Source organism: Enhydra lutris, unplaced genomic scaffold, assembly GCF_002288905.1.
Source record: "Enhydra lutris kenyoni isolate GAN:26980312 unplaced genomic scaffold, ASM228890v2 scaffoldscaffold44, whole genome shotgun sequence".
Taxonomy (NCBI): Eukaryota; Metazoa; Chordata; class Mammalia; order Carnivora; family Mustelidae; genus Enhydra; species Enhydra lutris.
This window is the reverse complement of record NW_019154128.1, coordinates 4,562,162-4,582,764: the sequence shown is the minus strand read 5'-3', so window position 1 is coordinate 4,582,764 and position 20,603 is coordinate 4,562,162. Positions and strand designations below refer to the sequence as shown.

At 38.3% G+C, this 20,603-nt stretch overlaps 1 protein-coding gene across 1 annotated transcript in view; it reads left to right on the top strand.

The window, feature by feature from the left end:
* Positions 1-2,560: 2,560 nt before the first annotated feature.
* Positions 2,561-20,603, top strand: part of LOC111155897 (mitochondrial ribosomal protein S9) — a 65,484-nt gene continuing 47,441 nt past the window's right edge. The window contains exons 1-2 of the mRNA XM_022516360.1: positions 2,561-2,757; positions 14,390-14,569. Of these exons, the coding sequence (XP_022372068.1) occupies positions 2,623-2,757; positions 14,390-14,569 (315 nt within the window). The 5' untranslated portion in view covers positions 2,561-2,622. The remainder of the gene's footprint in view (positions 2,758-14,389; positions 14,570-20,603) is intronic.

The following is a 20,603-nucleotide window of genomic DNA, read 5'->3' as shown; positions in this document are numbered from 1 at the left end:
CGACAAATTGGGATAGACCCTTAAACAATATCTTGCTTCATTTTACGTGGTTTTGAACTTTATGTAAATGGAATCAGACTAGGTAAGCATATGTGAATTCTTTTTTTTCCTCTACCTGGTGAAACCCATCCATATTGTGTGGTTGTGGTTCATTCATTGTCATTGACATCCATCCATCCTCTGATCAATAAATGGTTACTTTTGCTGTTACAAAAAAAAAAACCCACAAAAGAATGTTATGAATATTCTTATGTTTATGCACTGATGTGTGTCTGCTCCTTGGTGACTTAGCCACAGAGACTACACCAGGTGGAGCTGCCTGAGATCACGTGAATCTTTCCAAAGCCATGTTCCCCAGAGCAGGGATAAGGAGGTTCATTTTATTAGGGTTTGGGATGGATATTTAGAGGGGAAGGTTTCATCATCACATGCAATGGTCAGGCATAGAGTTACACATTTCCACTCAGAAAACATGTCTATACATATGTTGTATGTTATGCTAATGAGGCTATGTTCCTCTCAGGGTGGGGATTTTAACATTATAATGAAACTCAGATACTTCATGATTCATCTGTCCAGGTGTCTGTTCTGGGGGGAGGGTCATATTCAAAGTTTTTTTTTTTTTTTTCTTATTCCAACCATTTGTTACTTTCTAAAAGATAAAAATTTACAGTTAATCAGAGCTTCTAGAAGTTTCCTGATTTCAGGGGTCTCGCTGATGACATAGATACACATCTTCTGGTATACTGCCCAAGAATTTATGATAATACAGGCTATATACCTAAGACTGTAATTGATGGATTGTAGGGTGTATTCCTTTTAACATCATTGATTGATTGGTTGATTTCAGGAGGGCTGTACTCACACCAGAAGCATCTACAAGTTATTGCTACCTCACATCTCAGCAGCACTTGTTAGTTCATTTTGACTATAAGCTGACTTTAGAACCAAACCCTCACATTAGATGTGATTCCACCGTATTGGACCTTGGGGACTTTATGATCCTTGTGCTTAGGATGCCTGATGCCACTGACATAAGAGGTGTTCAAAAATGAGAGGAAACTTAAATGAATCTAAGCTTTAGCTGAGTGGTAAAACTACGGTGGGTTTTTTTTTTTTAATATTTTAAAAGTTTACCAGTATGTTCCTGATTCCAGTCTTTTTTTCTGACTCCAAATTATGTACCTAATGTCAACCTATAATGGTTTATTTGTTCCAAACTCAAAGGCTACACGGGAAATTTCATGCAGCAGTCTAAGTGTTGCCCCTAGAGGCAGGAAATGTATTACATTCACTTTACTGTAATCTAATGAAAGATTGTAACATGGATTTTAGAAAAAAAAAAAAAAAGAAAGAAAAGAAAAATAATCCCTCACCTTAATTTCTGAACTTACTTAGTTCTTATACGTTCCAGAATGTCATTTTTTAAAAGAAATAGTAAAAATTCTGCTTTCACATATTTATTTGTTTTCTATTTAATGAAATACCCACAACTAAGTTAAAAACCTTTTTTGTGACAATGTGTGGGAACTGCTGTCTAAGGGCATCTATTTGAATGAGCTATGAAGATTTTTGGTTCCCAAATTTGTGAACCTCTGCCAATTTCTGATGAAAGTTTTACTAGTCTAAAATGTAGTAACAGAACAAGAGTGAGTTTTCAATACCTCAAAATACATTCCATTTAAAAGAACACTTTTTTTTCTGAGATTATGTCATTTCTACCTTTTTAATGACTAAATGTGTTTTAAGAAATGATGGTGTATGTATTTGCTTGACAACTTTGTGTGTTTGTGTTTTAATTTTACTGATCCTTCCATTCTAAATGTTTGGAAATCCTTTCAGAGCGGCTTACTGCATCATTTAAAAATGTATTTTGTAGAAAACACCCTGGGAGTTAATCTCAAGGGCCCACAAGTCTCCGAAAGCAAGGTATACTCATTTTTATTCCATGACGGTGTATTTAATTCCGATTGGATTTCAAGTGAGGCTTAGCGCTGACACTGGGGAGAGGCGCGTAAACATAGCTAAGGCTGTTTCGTCCTCATCTGTGAATGGTTTAGCCTGCGCGTTATACAGTTCAACAATAGACGTGTGAGCACCATGGAAAGTAGAGTGGTTTGGCAGTTCTGGAGGCAGGTGGAGACCCTGGACCCTGAAAATGTGGAAAGGTAGAGAGAAGGGGAAACCCATAGTAGAAAGACATATATAGCAGCCAAGGCTTGGAGTTCATTCTTACGTGAGCAAGAACACCAGCCTCTGCTTTGGCGCGAGTTCTGCCGTTCAAGGAGAGCTGGCTCGAGGTGCAGCCCCAGGCAAGGAAGGAAGGGCTGGTTGAAGAGCCACGTGAAAAGTCGTACCGAGACTTAAACAACCAGAGAATTCAGCAGCTGCTGGAGAGGAAAGAGGCCAAGCCCTTCAGTTTAGGACTACAACGAACAAGGGGGTGGAGCCGGACACGCCCCGAGGGCTCACACACCCAACCAGCGACGAGCCGCTCCGGCCCGCAGAACACGTCCCCTGTTTCTTCCCGACAGCCCCCGGAACCTAGCTCCCACCCGCGCCTGCGCAGGCTTTATCAAGTCCTGCCCCTTTGCCGGGCCGCCTGGCTCTCCGGTAGCCAATATGGCGACTCCCTGTGTGTCCTGCGGCGCAGCAGCTTTCTACCGGCTCTTTCTTGGAGGTAGGGTTAGCCTCACCCGGAGACAAGGCGTTTGGAAAGCCGGGGCTGTTGAGTTGCAGACAGGTACTGGATTCCAGGTAAGGGAGAAGCACTGGTCCGTGTAGCGCAAAGATGTGGAGACGCGGCCGCAACCTTCCCCTGGCGTCTCACGTGCGCTCAGACCGGGACTTAGGGGTCTGGGGTATTTAGTAGAGGTCTGAGGTTGAGAGAGGAGGAATGGCTGTTGGTTTGCAGCGGCCAGTCGAGGTTGTTTCTGGTTTTCGTAGGGTGCGGTGAGGAAGTTGTCTGCAGACGGAACTAGAGTGACCCCTCTTCCTTGAGTTGGCTGCCAAGCTAAGGGGAGTCCGTGCCTTAGGTGTGGTGTAGGGTCGGGTCCTTCCGGCCTGCCCGCGGTCCAATGGGGAGGAGGGCCGCGCCAGGGGAGGTAAATGAGAACTGGACTCCTGCAGTAGGCTGGAAGACTTACTGGAGAAAGTCACAGTGGATAAGATTGACAGTGATTTTAAAAGTGCCTTGCATCTGTGCAGTTTCTGTTTTCTTAATTTTCCCCCAACATCTTGTCTCTGGAGAGAAGGAGACCAGAACTTTCACATTTCCTTTACTCCTGAGGGCAGTGAGAAGCCAAGATTTTAGCTTCACGGAACTCAGTTGGGTGATGGTGCCATTTGCTGACATGGGATCTCAAAAGGAGGGAAAAGTTTTGAGAGGGAAGAAAACGAGTTTAGTTTTGGATGTAATTATGTTTATTATATAGTTTTAATTGGGATGTCCAAGTGGAGATTTCCAGTAGGCCCAAAAATTGACAAATTTATAGTTCAAGAAGAGATCTGATTTACAAATCCTCCGTTAACTTGTAGATAGTAATCAAGGCCTTGGAAGTGAATTCAAACACCTGGTGAACGTGTCCTGAATTGTTATAAGTAGAGGGACAGGTCCTGAAGGACAGCAGTCAAGAAAGAACATCCTAAAGATTGAGAATGAACTGCTAAAAAAGTAGGGTGGAGACCAGACAGTCTGATGTTCTTGAAAACAGGCGAATGTTTTCAGTAGGGAATGTGATAAACAAGTACCAAATATTGTCAAGAAGTCAAATGTTATATAAAAACTATTGAAAAAAGGAATGCTGTGTATTTTTTATTATCTTTCTTTTATATTTTAATCTATATCAACCAGTCCATCTATTCATTTATCCATCACTTATTTTTTAATACTTTAAAAAAAGATTTTATTTGAAAGAGAGAGAGCATGAGCATGGGAAGACACAGAGGCAGAGGGAGAGGGAGAAGCAGAAGCAGACTCCCTGCTCAGCCGTGGAGCCCTACTTGGGCCTCCATCCCAGGATCTGAGATCATGACCTGGGCCAAAACCAAGAGTTGGATGCTTAACCGACTGAGCCACCCAGGCACCTCTTAATACTTTATTATTGGAAAATATGTTGAAACTTTCATTTTTTCATGCATCTCTTTTGAGTATATTTTCCTTGCATATGCTTAGTTAGCTATAAACGGGACTGTAGCATATAGAATGTTTTCATTGCTGACACTTTATGTGTGTATGTGTGGGGTGGGAGGGGTGCTTTCTGTCCCTCCCTCAGACTCCAGAATCTGTGTATCCTCTGTCTTTCTCTATGATCCTTTTTATCATATGCATATATACGTGTCAGTGGTAATGGTTGATGGCCATTTATTTTGTTTCCATTTTCTTACCATTAATATGTTAATATTCTGTAATGATTCTTAGGTACTATTCCTTTTATTTGTGTAGAAGAGCATTCCAGTTGGGAGTTTATTGTTGCAAAGTATGTGTACATCTTACATTTGAATAGATATTTCCATATAGCTTTCCAGGAAGGCAGTAGCAATCCACACTCCATCATTGATATATGAGCGTGCCCCCTTTTCTACTGGCATTAGCTATTTTTTTCAGTAAGATGGGTGAACAGTGATTTCTCCTTGATACTTTAATTTTCATCTCCTTGACTGAAATAAAGCTTTTTTTCCCCTCCATATGGTAAATGTTTACTGAGCACTTTACTTGAGCCAGGCACTGTGAAGTAAACAAATCATTATCAAATAATTAGCAGACAGTATTGACCCTTAGCACTCTCCAGGGATGATCCCGAGACTGCTGAATCCCCAAATTCCTTTGTAGTGTCACAGCTTATATTTTACCACAAGAAGCGCATCTCACATATAACTGAAGGACTTAACTGACCCCACTCAGACCCTTACTATTACCATATATGTGATTAAAAGATATTCATAAAAGTTTTTTGTTTTTTATTTTTGGCACAGAGCTTGTCTGTCTTAAATATTAATACTCCATCACTTCTATATCTAACATTAATAGTTATATTTTTCTTGGGCTACCTGGGTGGCTCTCTCAGTTGGACATCCAACTCTATTTGGGCTTAAGTCAAGATCTCAGGGTCATGGATCAAGTGGGGGGGGTGGAGCCTGTTTAGGGTTCTCTCTCCCTCTCCCTCTCTCGCTCTGCCCCCCACTCCTGCGCACACACAAACGTGCTCTCTTTCTCACTCAGGAAAAGAAAAACATAGTTACATTTTTCTTAGGGGCCATATTTCTAAAACTGTGGAATAATAATAATCAAATACATCTCATAGGGTATTTTTGCATTTTTTTATATGTATAAGTGTGTCCTAGGTGGTGATCTAAATAGTAGTTATTACTGTGGGTCACAGTCAAAAAAGTGAGAAACACTGATGCCATCTGGAAAAAGAAACAAGTTCCATTAAACTATGACTCCTGTGTGCTTAGTTGGGACCCTCACTAGCCGACTTCCTCTTTTGTACCCATCTTGTATACATGCTTTGTATTAGTGCCACTACAATTGCAAATATCTAAGTGAACCAAATTTGGGATGGAGGAGGGAATCTTGTTTGTGAATGGTGAAACTTCAGGTTATAAACCCCTGAATATCAGGGACCTACACACAGTTTACCATAAAGGTTTGCAGAGGTAAGTACAGAAGAGCACAGAAGTGCAGTACCTAGTGCAAATGAGTTGAAATGGGTAGAGTGATGGGCGGCTTCTCAAAGGAGATGTTACAGTCTTCAGGAGCAGTTAGGACTTCATGAAAGAAGAGAGGTGTTCTGTTCTATGATGATGTTAATAGGTAGAGAAGGGACAGAGACCTACAGAGTCAATGGATCTAGCAGCAACAACTAATTGGTTATAGCAGTTATAATTGGTATAATAATTGGTGCAAGAATGGTGAGAGATATGAAACTTTGGCAAGGCCCAGATTATGATCTGTTTTGCTATACTAAGGTACTTGGGCTTTTTGTTTTGTTTTTTGTCTTAAACTAGTGAGAGCCGCACTGGCATTATAAGCAGTTGACAGTCATGATGTCCTACAAAGGCTACCCATGGATTCCCAAATCCTCTGTCAATATAATGTAAGAATGTTAATTTAGCTTTCTGAAATATTTATGACTTTTTAAAAAAGATTTGTTTATTTTACATATAGAGGGAGAGTGTGTGTGAGCACGGGGCAGGTAGGTCAGAGGAAGAGGAAGAGAGAGAATCCTCAAGTAGATTCCCAGCCCCCCCCCTCCCCCGCTGAGCACGGAGCCCAACCTGGGGCTCCATCTCAGGACCCTGAGTTCATAACCTGAGCGAAACCAAGAGTGGGATGCGTAACTGACTGAGCCACCCAGGTGCCCTTGATTTTTTTTTTTTTTTTTTAAGATTTTATTTTTAAGTAATCTCTGCACCCAGCATGGGGCTTGAACTTACATCCCAGAGATCAAGAGCATGCTCTTGACTGAGCCAGCTAGGCACCCCTTTGACTTTTATAATAAGGAAAACCAGTAGACCAGTTTCCTGTTTTGAAAGCTAGTATTATCAGTTATCAATGATACATACCTTTAATTTTATTTTCTACCAGACACTTAGTGCTTAAACTTTCCATGTTCACTGGGTCAATACCCGCCCCCCTTGTTGAATCGGACTGTCTGCCAAGGAATGATCAGTGACATTTGGTGGCTTAGCCCTTGTGTATTTTGATTTTATTGTAAAAACATTGTTCTTGTCTTAAGTATATGTTCTTTCCTTCTCTCATCTTATGGGCACCTAGAGATTATAATGTCCTGTATTTATCATAGCATACAGCTGGTTTATGATAGGGTCTTAATAAAGTTTACTGATAAATTGCTTAAAAACTCTTTGAAATTAAAAATTGACTTCCATTTGTATCAAATGCTGTCTGCAGCTCTGTAAATTGGTTATGTTTTCCCCTAGGTAACTTTTGAATTTTTTAAAAATCCCATTTTATTAGCAATGGATATTAAAACCCCTTTGATGGGATAAGGGTTTTTTTTTTTTTTTAAGATTTTTTATTTTATTTTATTTATTTGACAGAGATCACAAGTAGGCAGAGAGGCAGGCAGAGAGAGAGGAGGAAGCAGGCTCCCTGCCTAGCAGAGAGCCCGATGCGGGGCTCGATCCCAGGACCCTGGGATCATGACCTGAGCTGAAAGCAGAGGCTTTAACCCACTGAGCCACCCAGGTGCCCCAAGGGGTTTTTTTTTGTTTGTTTTTTTTTTTTTTTGAGATCTCATCCTGTCCTTTTAAGGATAGAGTTAATGTACTAAATCTACTTGTATTATGCTTCATTGTTCTAAGTAGGATGATGAATTAATTAGTTACTTATTGCTGCCTAACAAGTTACCCGCAAATTCTGCACCTTATAAACAGCAGACATTTGTTATTTCATGGTTTCTATGGGTCAGGATTGCAGGCACAGCTTTGCCGGGTTTTCCTTCCAGGTCACCCATAACATAGCATTCCAGGTGTTGGCTGTGGCTCCAATTGTCTCAAGGCTAGAGGGTGGAAATCTTCCTCCCAGTTTGTTCATTGTGGGTGTTAGCGGGATTCATATCCTACAGGCTGTTGGATGGGCTGTTGGCTGGAGGCCACCCTCCATTCTTGTCAGGTGGGTCTCTGTAGTACAGCATACCACATCTGGCTTCCATCAGGTTGATCAGGACAGGGAAGAAAAAGAGGGAGCACAGTCTTTTTGTTACATAATCTTAAAGGTGACATTCTGTCACTTTAGTAATATTCTGGTCATTAGAAAGAGGTTACTCAAGCAAGTTACAGAAGCCCATGCTCAAGGGGAGGAGATTGAACAACAGGAAGAATACCAGTGGTGGGGGGGCTGGGTGGGTCAGTGGGTTAAGCCTCTGCCATCGGCTCGGGTCATGGTCTTGGGGTCCTGGGATCGAGCCCCATGTTGGGCTCTTCACTCGGCAGGGGCCCTGCTTCCCCCTCTTTCTCTGCCTGCCTCTCTGCCTGCTTGTGATCTCTGTCAAATAAAAAAATAAAATCTTAAAAAAAAAAAAAAAAGAATACCAATGGTAGAATTACTGGGAGCCATTGGAAGCTGTCTGCAACTATGAAAGACCCACATTTACTTCTTTTTTATGAACTAAGTGTCTTGTGTGTTTAGGTCTTTCCCCTATAGCTGTAAACCTCTTAAGATAAATAGCATAACCTTTGTATCCCTATTCTGATGCCTAGTACAGTGCACATAGATACCTCCTAGATGCTCACTCATTTCCTGAATTTGAACTTGTGAAGGGTTCTTACATATAGGGATATGTGCATGTGTACATGTGCATATGCACATGTATATATATGTGAACACCTGCCACACTTCTTTTTGCCAGATAGATTGGTAACTTAAGTAAGAAAACTGCAATTTGACCATACTTCGTATTTCCTTCTCTCAGTATGTCAGTGTTCTCATTTTAACACCAACTCGGTTCTGCTTGACAGTTATTTCTGTTAAAAATCTGTAGATAGCCTGGACCATAGTAGTTGCCCAAATTTGTCAAATGAACTTGTAAAATAGTTTACTTTTTAGAATTTTATTATGAAAAATAAAGCATGTTCTGTCAGGCATTTATAAAAATAGAATACTATAATGAACCCTGTGTATAAGTCAGCCGACTTCAATAATTGTAACTGTTTTCCAATCCTGTTTCATCTGTCTCCCTTTTTTTCCTGTGAGCTTTTATATAAATCTCACACTTCCCCGTATACACACACACACTTGAATGTGCATCTCTAACAGGCAGTTTTTTAAAGGGAAAAAAAACAACATGGGGGAACCTGGGTGGCTCAGTTGGTTAAGCATCTGCCTTCACTTGGGTCCTGATCTCAAGGTCCTGGGATCAAGTGTCTACATCCAGCTCCCTGCTCAGCGGGGAGTCTGCTTCTCTTTCTCTGCCCTTACCTTCCGCTTGTGCTATCTCTCTCAAATAAATAAAGAAATCTTAAAAAACAACAACAACACATAGCTTCCATGCCACTATGCAAATATCTGACAGAATGAACAATAATTTTAATATCATCTGTTACCTGTTCCATGTTCAAATTTCTCTGGTTGTCCCAGCAATAATTTTTTATAGTTGGTTTGTTTAAAGCACAATTCAAGCAAAGCCCCTATATTTCATTTGATTGGGAAGTATGTGAAGGCTCTAAGTTTATAAGTTTGTGGAAAGAATATAAATGGTGAAATTTTGCTCAAGTAGTGTAGTAGATTTCCTTGTTCGTTTAACCTGGTGTCCATTTCCCTTTCACCAGGCACTCCTGTTTTCTCAGGAGGAATGAGTTCCTCCCCACTAGATACAATGGGGAAGAACTGTAATCTGGGGCATCTGACCCAAGGTAGCCTCATTAGATAGTTCGGCGGGTGAGATCTTGAGCAAAGAGCTAAGGAAGGTTGGAATAGCATTTTATCTTAATGGCCACAGACTTCTTGAATGTGTTGTGTATCCTTAGAGTTCCTGTTTTTAGCTGCCTGCTTCAAGTATAGTCCTGGGTCCCTCTTAGTCTTCTAAGAAATGTCTCCTTTGCTTAAGCAAAGTCATTTTCTTTTGCTTGCATCTAGAGAATGCTAGTTGATAAAAATATAAACTCATTCAAAAAGGTTACTGTCCTTTCTCTCTTGATGTCCTTATATTGTTTCTATCCATGTTTTCTCTAATCTGACTTTAGTCTTTACTTTTTTTTTTAATTCCTCAAAGTATTTTTTCTTTTGCCATTTCTATTCAAATTAGCAGCAGTTCTTCTTTGTTCCATTTTTATCCAATTGAACAAAAAGGAAACTCCTTAATACTCATAATATCATTAAAGTAGTGTGTGGCACTGGCATTTGGCCAAATTTGGGACATCACTGCTCTGTCAGGATGTGTCTGCTTCTTTGGCAACCTGCTTGATTGAAATTATAGTTGTCTGACCCACTGATTATCTTAAAAAAGAAACAAATCTGTCAAGTTGTATCTATACCAGTCCCTAAAAACAAAGTGTGAGAAAAATTCGCTGTCATAGCTTTTCAGTTGGAAGTAGAACCTGTAGAAAATTTTGTTGGGGATTTGTACTTAATCAGCAAAGCATGTTCTCTCCAGGAATTGTGGCTGTTCTGAGCTAAAGATCTAGTTGATTCACATTCAGCCTCATCTTACTTAATGGATTGTACTAATGAATAATGGACTCTTTTGAATGTAAATATTTTTGTGTGAATCATTGCTGGAATAATTTAGAACATTTATAAATCTATTCAGTAGTCTGGCATTGATGCTGTGATGGCTTTATAATAAATAGGAATTTCCAGAGTGTCATATTCTCCGGCAGTGTATACAAATGTCTTTGAAAAGATCCTAAAGATCCTAAAGAGATTTTATGAAAAATAGCAAAGTGGGGGCTTTTAAAAAAAAAAAAACAAAAAAAAAAACAAAAAACCCACCTCTTTCTGAAGTGAACAACAATAAAAAAATTTACAGTTTCTTAAGCCTCATTTATATTAAAACTAAGAAAACCACCACATGTCACAAAGTCTGAAGAATATAGATACAAGATAATTTTAAATCAAGTGAAGAAATGAATCCTCAAGGCAATAATCAACTCTCTTGCTTGAGGTGATATTAAAGTGTTATTGGAACAAAAGAAGAGGAACAGTGTGGGAGAGAGAGATGAAGAAAACACAAAGGAAATTTACTCAACAAAATGGAAGAATTATTTTACTATAGCTGACTGTCAGGGACATTCTTAAAAGGTTGGGTGAGGGAGAGCCGTATGAAACAGGCTGTTAAGACAAGATACAATTAAAGAAATGGTTAAGGAAAGATTTTTGGAGATAGACCAGTGATTTAAGAAGCTAAAAATTCAGAGTGACTGCAGAATTAACACTGCAGAAAACAAAAAACCCAAGGAGTAAAGGTTTAGAAATCATACAGGATGCAGAACAAAGGGATGAGAAATAAGACTGAGAGAAGCTGATATGGTTGGAGGACAGAAAAATAGATAATTTCTATGGTCGAAGAAGTAAACAATAAGTGAGAGTTCAATGAGTATTACTTTCTGAAGTTGATAGGAGAAATAATTTAAACATTTTATTAAGAGACATATAGGTGATCATTATTAAAATCAAAGTAGGCTGTTTGGTATTTAAATTGCTGGATCAAAAGACAAATATAAAAAACTATAGACCATCTAGCAAAAGAAAGAAAACAGGAATGAAAACATAAAAACAATAAAGACAAAATAAGATGAAAAAATGAGACAGTATCTATTAAGTCCATTTAAATAGGATATTCTCATGTATTAAAAAAGTCAGATTGACTCAAAACCTGAAGTGATTCAAAATTTAAATGAAAAATATGGGCAGTGCTATTCCAGGAAAAGGCAAAGAGAAGTTTGAAAGGGTTGCAGTATTGTGATTCAGCAATTAAATTCAAGGTAAAAGTACTGCCTGAGAATGGAACACTTTATAGTTTGAAGGTACAATTTGCCTTATGATAGAACTCTTCTGAACTAATTAGTACATTGAATGTACCACTGAAACATACAAAGGAAATATATAGGAAACAGGAAGAAAATTAATAAAATATTATAGCTATTGTATGAATATAGATTCATAACTTTTTTTTGGTATTATTCTCCTGGCCCACATCCAGTATAAAGGGGTGCTTAAATTTTTTTTCTTATTTTCTTCCTTTAATTATTCTGTCTACTTTACAACCATTGTATCATCGCTCTTTGAATATGAAGTATTCAGTCCATCAAACCTGTCCCCCCACTTAACTCTGCAGACCCATCTCTTGTTCTGTTTCATAAAAATAATGGCCATAATACATAAGTAATCTTATGCTTTCCCTCACAAACTGTGTTGTTTCTTTGCCTAGTAAAATAGATGTTTCTTATTCTAACACTAATGCCTGCCATTTCCCCTACTTAGATGGTGTCACATCATGTCCCATGCTGATTATTAACAAGACGGCATCTCCAGCTCCAATCTCTCCTGTGTACACACCCACAGAGCCATCTGCCTCGAGGACACCTATATCTCCCAAGATGCCCATCAAGCATCTCAAACTTTTCATTTCCCAAATTGAACTCATCACTTTCCTCCTAATCTTACTCTTCCTTTAGAGCTCATTACTTCAGTGAGGGGAAGTCTCCGGTATTCACTGGGAGACTCATTTCTCCTGAGGGCTGTAGTTGGTGATTGGTGAAAAGTGTAGTAGGCTCACCTGTATTACAAATGGATTCTTTTAGTTGTGGACAAAAACATTTGTGTCATATGACTTACAAAACCAGCCTCATAATCATCCTTTTGGCAGGGGAACATTGGGGAAAATCACCTCCACCGAGTGACAGCAGCTTTCTCCTCCAAATCCACAGCTTTGCCACGATTCTTGGGGCAGACAGGCATTTTCTCTTCACTTTGAACACGGGAAGCAACATCTTCCCATGTTCAAAGAAAACACGAAATCATTAAAAAAAAAAAAATAGAAGCATACCTGGAAAAAGTAAAAATATAGTAAGATGGCAAAACTCATAATGAGGATTTGGTGCTGTTGGCACTGGCAGTGGGGAAAGGTAGCAGGGGTGTACAAAGACACTGTAATAGGGCAGGCTCACTGTACGTAAGCAAGTTTGGGTTGTGTTTTACTAATTGATAGTGACACTGTATATTTATAAAGCATCTTAAGATTCTCAATTAATGGAATGCCTGGATGGCTCAGTCAGTTAAGCATCTGCCTTTAGTTGAGGTTATCATCCCAGGGTCCTGGAATCAAGTCCTACATCAGGCTTCTTGCTCAGCGGGGAGCCTGCTTCTTCCTCTGACCCTCCTCCTGCTCGTGCTCCCTCTCCGTCTCTCAAATAAATAAATAAAATCTTAAAAAAAAGATTCTTGATTAATAATATAGAGAAAGTTCTTTGTGCTCCCCTAAGGAAAAATAAACTATATGGTTTCATGGAATTTTAAATGGCCCTATCTTATTTAAGAGTAACAAATCATTTTATCACTGTTTTGATTTGTGAGCATTTAAGAACATAATTTTTACTATTAATAGGTTATTATAATATTTATCCTGTATTTTTTTCTTCTGCTTTTTATTGTTACTGTGGTGACAAATTATTAGTTACTTAAATCTCTGGTTCTCAAAGGGTCAGGGAATGGATGAGGCAGGGATGGTGTTGGTGATGGTATGTGCCAGAGAAAATTTATGTTAATAAAAAGGAAAGTGAAGGAGTTACTAAGAATTATAGTTCTTAAGGTCTGAATTGCTTAAGAGTGTTTAAAATTGTTGAGGCTGGGATGAAAGTAGAGAACCACAGATTAAGATTTTGAGGAAAGCCAGGACCAGAAATATCTGTTCTAGTTCTATCCAGCCACCGAATGTGGCTGCACAGTCATTTGAAAACATTTTTCTGGTTCTTTAGCACCCTTTATTGTAGGTGAACTATTAATGCCTTGAGGGGAAATTCCTAGTGCTACAGCATAAAAGGATCAACAGCAGCAATTGTGATATCATTACTGATAGTTTAAAAGGATGGGGAAGCCCTTATTTCTGTAAGTTAGTGTATTGAACCAAGTTATTGATAAATCTTGTCAGTGCTTAGTGAAGCGGTTTCTTCGCTGTATCAACTTAAAGGACCACAGAATAGTCTCAAGCTAAGCTAAACTATTTTTTTTTTAATTTTATTTTTATAAACATATATTTTTATCCCCAGGGGTACAGGTCTGTGAATCGCCAGGTTTACACACTTCACAGCACTCACCATAGCACATACCCTCCCCAATGTCCATAATCCCATCCCCCCTCTCCCAACCCCCCTCCCCCCATCAACCCTCTAAACTATTATTTTAAGGCCCAGAAAGATGGGCTGTGTTTGTACTTTACAACAAGGTGACTACCAATAGCCAAAGTGTGCTGTCCCCCAGTACATGCTTCTTCCTTCTCTTGTCTTCTGCCTGCTCGGTTCTGTCTACACGTGCATTTGCCTCTTTTTGAGGGAGTGTCATTTTACTTTTCATTGCCTGTGTGTCAAATATCACAACTGGTTGACATTGGCCAAGTGGTATCAAATGTGGATGTTTGTAGTAGATAAGGAGGTAGCATATCACTTATGTATTTGGGGCTTGCGGGGTTTTAATGTGTTGAAATGCCAGTAGTTTAAACTGTAAGCAGAGGCTTTTAAAAGCAAGCTTTTGAGTGGAGTACAATTTCCAATGGCTTTCTTAACAATTCTTTTTACCTCTTTCCAGACTCTTGCCAACTGAGTAATAAAATAAAGAGAACTGTTTGAACATCCTGTTTTATTTAGAGTTGGTGGCCTAAAGATAATTCTTTAATTTGAAATCTTTTCTCTTTTTGTTTATATTTTTTGCTAGATATTAAGGCTAAGGCACACCACAGGTGTAACAACAAAGAAAAATGTTGCAGCCTTAAGACGTGAAACTTACACAGTGGATTTTATTAAAAAGCAAATTGAAGAGTTCAACATAGGAAAGAGACATTTAGCCAACATGATGGGAGAAGATCCAGAAACTTTCACACAAGAGGACATTGACGTAAGTGCAGTTACTCTGTTGGGAAAGTAATTGGTGTAGAGTTTCTTTATGATTTATTTATTTTAGAACGAGCGGAGAGAGCATGCTAGAGGGGAGGGGCAGAGGGTGAGGGAAAGTTTAAGCGGACTCTGTGCTGGGCTTGGAGCCTGAGGCAGGGCTGGATCTCATGACCTTGAGATCATGACCTGAGACAAAACCAAGAGTTTTGTCCTAACCGACTGTGCTACCCCAGGTTCCTCTAGCTCTGTGTCAGTTTTCTGTCAGAATAAGGACAACTACCACTATGCATTGCAAGTTGGAACCAAGGTTTCAAAGAGAGATGCTACTTTGTATTTTAAGCATTATGAATCATAGCGAGTTTTAGATTTTAATCAGAAATGGATAATTTTCTTGATTCAAGGTCTTAGGAGCCACTGTGAATGCTCTTACACAATTTGGAAACATCCTATTGTGGAGTCTTAAACTTAGCTTTCTTAAAAATGGTAAAACAGATGGTGATGAAAATATAGTGAAGTTTATAGAAATCCCATAAGTAAACCTGAGTTGAGTGTTTTTTATTATCTCAACTATATATTTGAATTTTCAAAGTCAGGGCATGTTCTAAATGATTTGAGAATTAAAGTTAGAACTCTGTTATTATTCCACTCTTGAGTTGTTCTAACCCTGATAAAAGTAGTAATAATAAATAATACTTTTATCTTTAAAAAAAATTAAAAAATAATAATACTTTTTGTCAGACATCCCAACATACCTAGCAAAGGTATTTAAAATTTAACCACTTTGAAGTTTGTTGTAACTTTTTACAATTTTATTTTGAATTCCTGTGTAGTTAATGTGCAATGTTGTATTAGTTTCAGGTATACTATATAGTGGTTCCACACTTCTACACATCACCCAGTGCTCATCACGACAAGTGCCCTCCTTTATCTCCATCACCTAGTTCACCCAGCCCCTTTACCCCCTCCCCTCTGATAACCATCAGTTTGTTCTGTATAGTTTAGAGTCTACTTCTTGGTTTCTCTCTCTCTCTCTCTCTTTTTTTTTCCTTTGCTCGTGTTTTGTGGGTTTTTTTTTTGTTTTGTTTTGTTGTTTTTTTGGTTTCCTAAATTCCACATGAGTGAAATCAGATCGTATTTGTTTTTCTCTGACTTCTTTCACTCAGCATTACACTCTACCTCCATCCATGTCATTGCAAATGGCAAGATTTCATCCTTTTTTATGACTGAATAATATTCCAGTGTGGAGATATATATGTGTGTGTGTGTGTGCGCGCGCACGCAACATTTGGACTGCTTCTGTGATTTGGCTATTTTAAGTAATGCTGCTATAAACATAGGGATGTATGTATCCCTTTGAATTAGTGTTTTGGTTTTTGGTTTTTGGTTTTCTGTTTTTTGTTTGGTAGATACTCAGTAGTGTGATTGCTGGATCATGGGGTTGTTCTATTTTTAACTTTTTAAGGGACCTCCATACTGTTTTCACAGTGGCTACACCAGTTTGCATTCCCACCAACAGGGCACGAGAGTTCCTTTTTCTCCACATCCTTGTCAACACCTGTTGTTTCTTGTGTTGTTGATTTTAGCCATTCAGACAGATGTGAGGTGACATCTCATTGTAGTTTTGATTTGCATTTCCCTGATAATGAGTAATGTTGGAGCTTCTCTTCATGTGTCTATTGGCCATCTGGATGTCTTATTTCGAGGAATGTCTGTTCATGTCTTCTGCCTATTGTTAATTGGATTATTTGCTTTTTGGGTGTTGAGTTGTGTATGATCTTTATATGTAATATATATATGAGATATAAAGAATGTACATTTGTATTTATATATATAACCCCCCCCACACACACACACACTCTGATCCTTTATCAGATATGTCATTTACAAATATCTTCTCCCATTCTGTAGGTTGCTTTTTGGTTTTGCTGATTGTTTCCTTTGCTGTGCCAAAGTTTTTTATTTTGATGTAGAGCCATTAATTTAATTTTGCTTTTGTTTCCTTTGCCTCAGGAAACATATCTAGAAAAATGGTGCTATGGCCGATGTCAGAGAAATTACTGCCTGTGCTCTCTCTTCTAGGATTTTTATGGTTTCAGTTCTCACATTTAGGTCTTTAATCCATTTTGAATATATTTTTGTGTATGGTGAAAGAAGGTAATCCAGTTTTATTCTTTTGCATGTGGCTGTCCGGTTTTCCTAATACCATTTGTTGAAGATACTGTCTTTTTCCCATTGGATATTCTTTCCTATTTTGTTGAAAATTAATTGATCATGTAGCCATGGGTTTATTTCTGGGTTTTCTGTTCTATTCCATTGATTTCTATTCCATTCCATCTATGTGTCTGTTTTTGTGCCAGTATCATACTGTTTTGATTACTACAGTTTTGTAATATAATTTGAAGTCTGGACTTGTGATACCCCCAGTTTTGTTTTTCTTTTTCAAAATTTCTTTGGCTATGCAGAGTCTTTTGTGGCTCCATATAAATTTTAGGATTTTTTTTGTTCTAGTTCTGTGAAAAATGCTATTGGTATTTTAATAGGTATTTTGATAGATGCATTAAATGCATAGATTGCTTTGGGTATTATAGACATTTTAGCAGTGTTTGTTATTCCAGTCCATGAGCATGGAGTGTCTTTCCATTTCTTGGTGTCATCTTCAATTTATCAGTGTTCATCAGTGTTTTGTAATTTTCAGGGTATAGGTCTTTCACCTCTTTGGTTAGGTTTATTCCTTGGTATCGTATTATTTTTGGTGCAGTTGTACATGGGGTTGTTTTCATAATTTTTCTTTTTCCTGCTTCATTATCAGCATATGGAAACACAACAGATTTCTACACATTAACTTTGTATCCTGTGACTTGACTGAATTCATATATCAGTCCTTGTAGTTTTTTCGTGTTGTCTTTAGGGTTTTCCATATATAGTATTATGTCATCTACAAATAGTGAAAGTTTTACTATTTCCTTACAGATGCCTTTTTTCTTTCTGTTGTCTAATTGCTGTAGCTACAATTTCCAGTACTATATTGAATGAAAGTGGTGAGAGTGGACATCCTTGTCTTGCTCCTGACCTTAGGGGAGAAGCTCTCAGTTCTTCCCTTATGAATATAATGATATCTGTAGGTTTTCATTTATGGCCTTTATTATGTTGAGGTATATTCCTTCTAAACCTACCTTATTAAGGACTTTTATTATGACTGGATGTTGTGCTTTGTTAAATACTTTTTCTGCATCTATTGAGATGGTCATACGGCTTTTATCCTTTCTATTATTGATGTGATGTATCATGTTGATTGATTGTGAATGTTGAACCACCCTTGCATCTGGGAATAAATCCATCACTTAATTGTGGTGAATGATTTTTTTAATGTATTGTTGGATTTGGTTTGATAGTATTTTTTTTTAAGATTTTATTTATTTATTTGACAGACAGAGATCACAAGTAAGCAGAGAGGCAGGCAGAGAGAGAGGAGGAAGCAGGCTCACCGCTGAGCAGAGAGCCCGATGGGGGGCTCCATCCCAGGACCCTGGGATCATGACCTGAGCCGAAGGCAGAGGCTTTAACCCACTGGGCCACCCAGGTGCCCTGGTTTGATAGTATTTGTTGTGATTTTTGCATCTGATACTGATCTATAGTTTTCTTATATGTGTCTCTGTCTCATTTTGATATCCGGGTAATATGTGGCCTCATTCAATGGAGTTGGTAGGTGTTTTCCTCTATTTTAGAAGAGTTTGTGAAGAGTTGGTATTAATTCTCTAAAGGTTTGGTTGAAATCATTTGGCCCTGGGATTTTTTTGGGTAGTTTTCTTTATATTACTGTTTGCATTTAAAACTGGTCCATCGTCCTCTCCCTGTGACCTGTGTGTCCCTGAGTAACTGTTTTGAGCAAGAGGCTCCTACTACCCAACTGAGTTTACTACATTTTTGGGTGTACATGGAGCATATTTAGCTCATTGAAAGAAATAGAATTGTTTAACAGTTTTGTAATTCTGCCTGAGAAGATAACCATTTTTATAACATTTTTTTTTTATTTTTAAGATTTTATTTATTTATTTGACAGACAGAGATCACAAGTAGGCAGAGAGGCAGGCAGAGAGAGAGAGGAAGGGAAGCAGGTGCCCTGCCGAGCAAAGAGCCCGATGCGGGGCTCGATCCCAGGACCCTGGGATCATGACCTGAGCCGAAGGCAGCGGCTTTAACCCACTGAGCCACCCAGGTGCCCCCATTTTTATAACATTTTAAAAACTATTTTGTTTGGAGTGGTTAGTTCAGTGCTTGGATCTTTAATCAGAATTATTTGTTTGGGCTGTTAAAAATATTTTCAAGATGATTTAACTTCCAGGTAGTCGACGTGGCCTATAATTTAATTCATTTACCTGGTTGAAAGCCTAGGCTCACTGTATAATTTTCACATTGGTAATTTAGGTGCCATTGTATTACTATTACTATTACTATTACTATTAAATGCTGTAAGTAAAATCTACCATAATTTGAATCCTTCACTTGTTCTCTGATTGCCTTCGTCACACAAATCTTCCATCCCACCTAATACTGTGTGTTGAGAATAATAGGAAGTACTGTTGAGCATATTGGTTTATCATGGAGTGATTGACAGTGGAGGTGGTGTCGTACACACAGATTGAGATCTTGTCTCACCCACCCTAAATGCATGCGAGGAAGTGTTAGCCCCTTTCCTTGACACCAGTGACGTAATTCTGCTGTGTTAATAATCTGCCTCACTTAAGTCTCACATTTTATATCAATGAACTCTTTGGGCATTTTATTAAATTTAGTGGACTCTCTTTGGCATCTAAGTAGATGTAAAAGCAAAAGAGGAAAGTGACAGCCAACTGTTACCAAGGTGTTAAAATTACATACCCGTTGTGGTTCCTGGTTTTGTGTGTTTTCAAAACTCTTATCTTTGTTTGAGATCTGGCTGTTTGTATAACCTGAAAAAGAGTATAAAGCTAATGAGTCTTAAGTAGTGTTCTCATACTGACAGAATGCTTAGTTATTTCCAAAGACAAAACCAAATAATTTGATATCCAAAACCAGGAAAATATTTTAAGCTTCCAGATAATTTTTGGAAGAACATCATGATTGCTTTTCTATATTTAGAGCTTGTAATGCTAAATGCTTTGGCTTTTAATATAGAATTTAAAACCAGGTACAGTAATTTTTCTCTTACTTTATGTGATCAGAAAATTAGATATTCCACACAAGTGAAGTTTCCAGATAAGGGAAACCTATTTTTAATTGTTACTTGTAATGAAAAATATCACCACTTATTGAAAACTTCCTATATACATTCAAGATGCTATCTGGGAGCCTGATTTGCATTACCAGATTCAGTCTTTAGAAAAACATTATGGGGTTGGTATTTATTGTTATAAATAGGAAACCAGAGCTGTACAAGGTCTTCTGATATGCAAAGTCTGTTTTTCCACACTTTCAAAGATTAATTTTTTGGGTAATGTTTTCTAAAATAGGGTTCTCCCCAACCTTGTTAGGAGAGTACAGTGAGTATAATTTAACCATACAGTGCCTCAGGATTTTCCTTTTAGTGTGGTTGTTAAGCTGATACCCTGGCTGGGGCTCATAGTTTTTGTTTGTCCCTGTACTGACTGATTCCTGACATATCCTTTCCTGTCAGGATGTCTGTGCGTGTGTCTGCCTCTGGCAGCTCTCGCCTTCCAGGCTTCTAGCATATCTAAACTTGTTAGGCCCTGTGAATTAAAACTTAAGAGCCCTCGGACTTGGTGTCAGGACCTGTGTGCCCTTCCTACTAAGTCAAATCATGAATTTAGGTCATCTATTTTAGCTCTTCATAGGCTTTTTTTTTTTTTTTTTGGTGGATTTCTAGGTTTAGAACTTTATTCCAGAAGGTTGAAATTGAATAGAAATCTGGCCCCTGGCTTTACTGAGTCCAGCATATAGAACATGTGAAAATTACACCGGGCTAATCTTATATGTTAATGTTCTTTCAGTTACAAAGGCTTTTAAAAAGAGTACAAATGTGAGTTGGTAAAATAGAA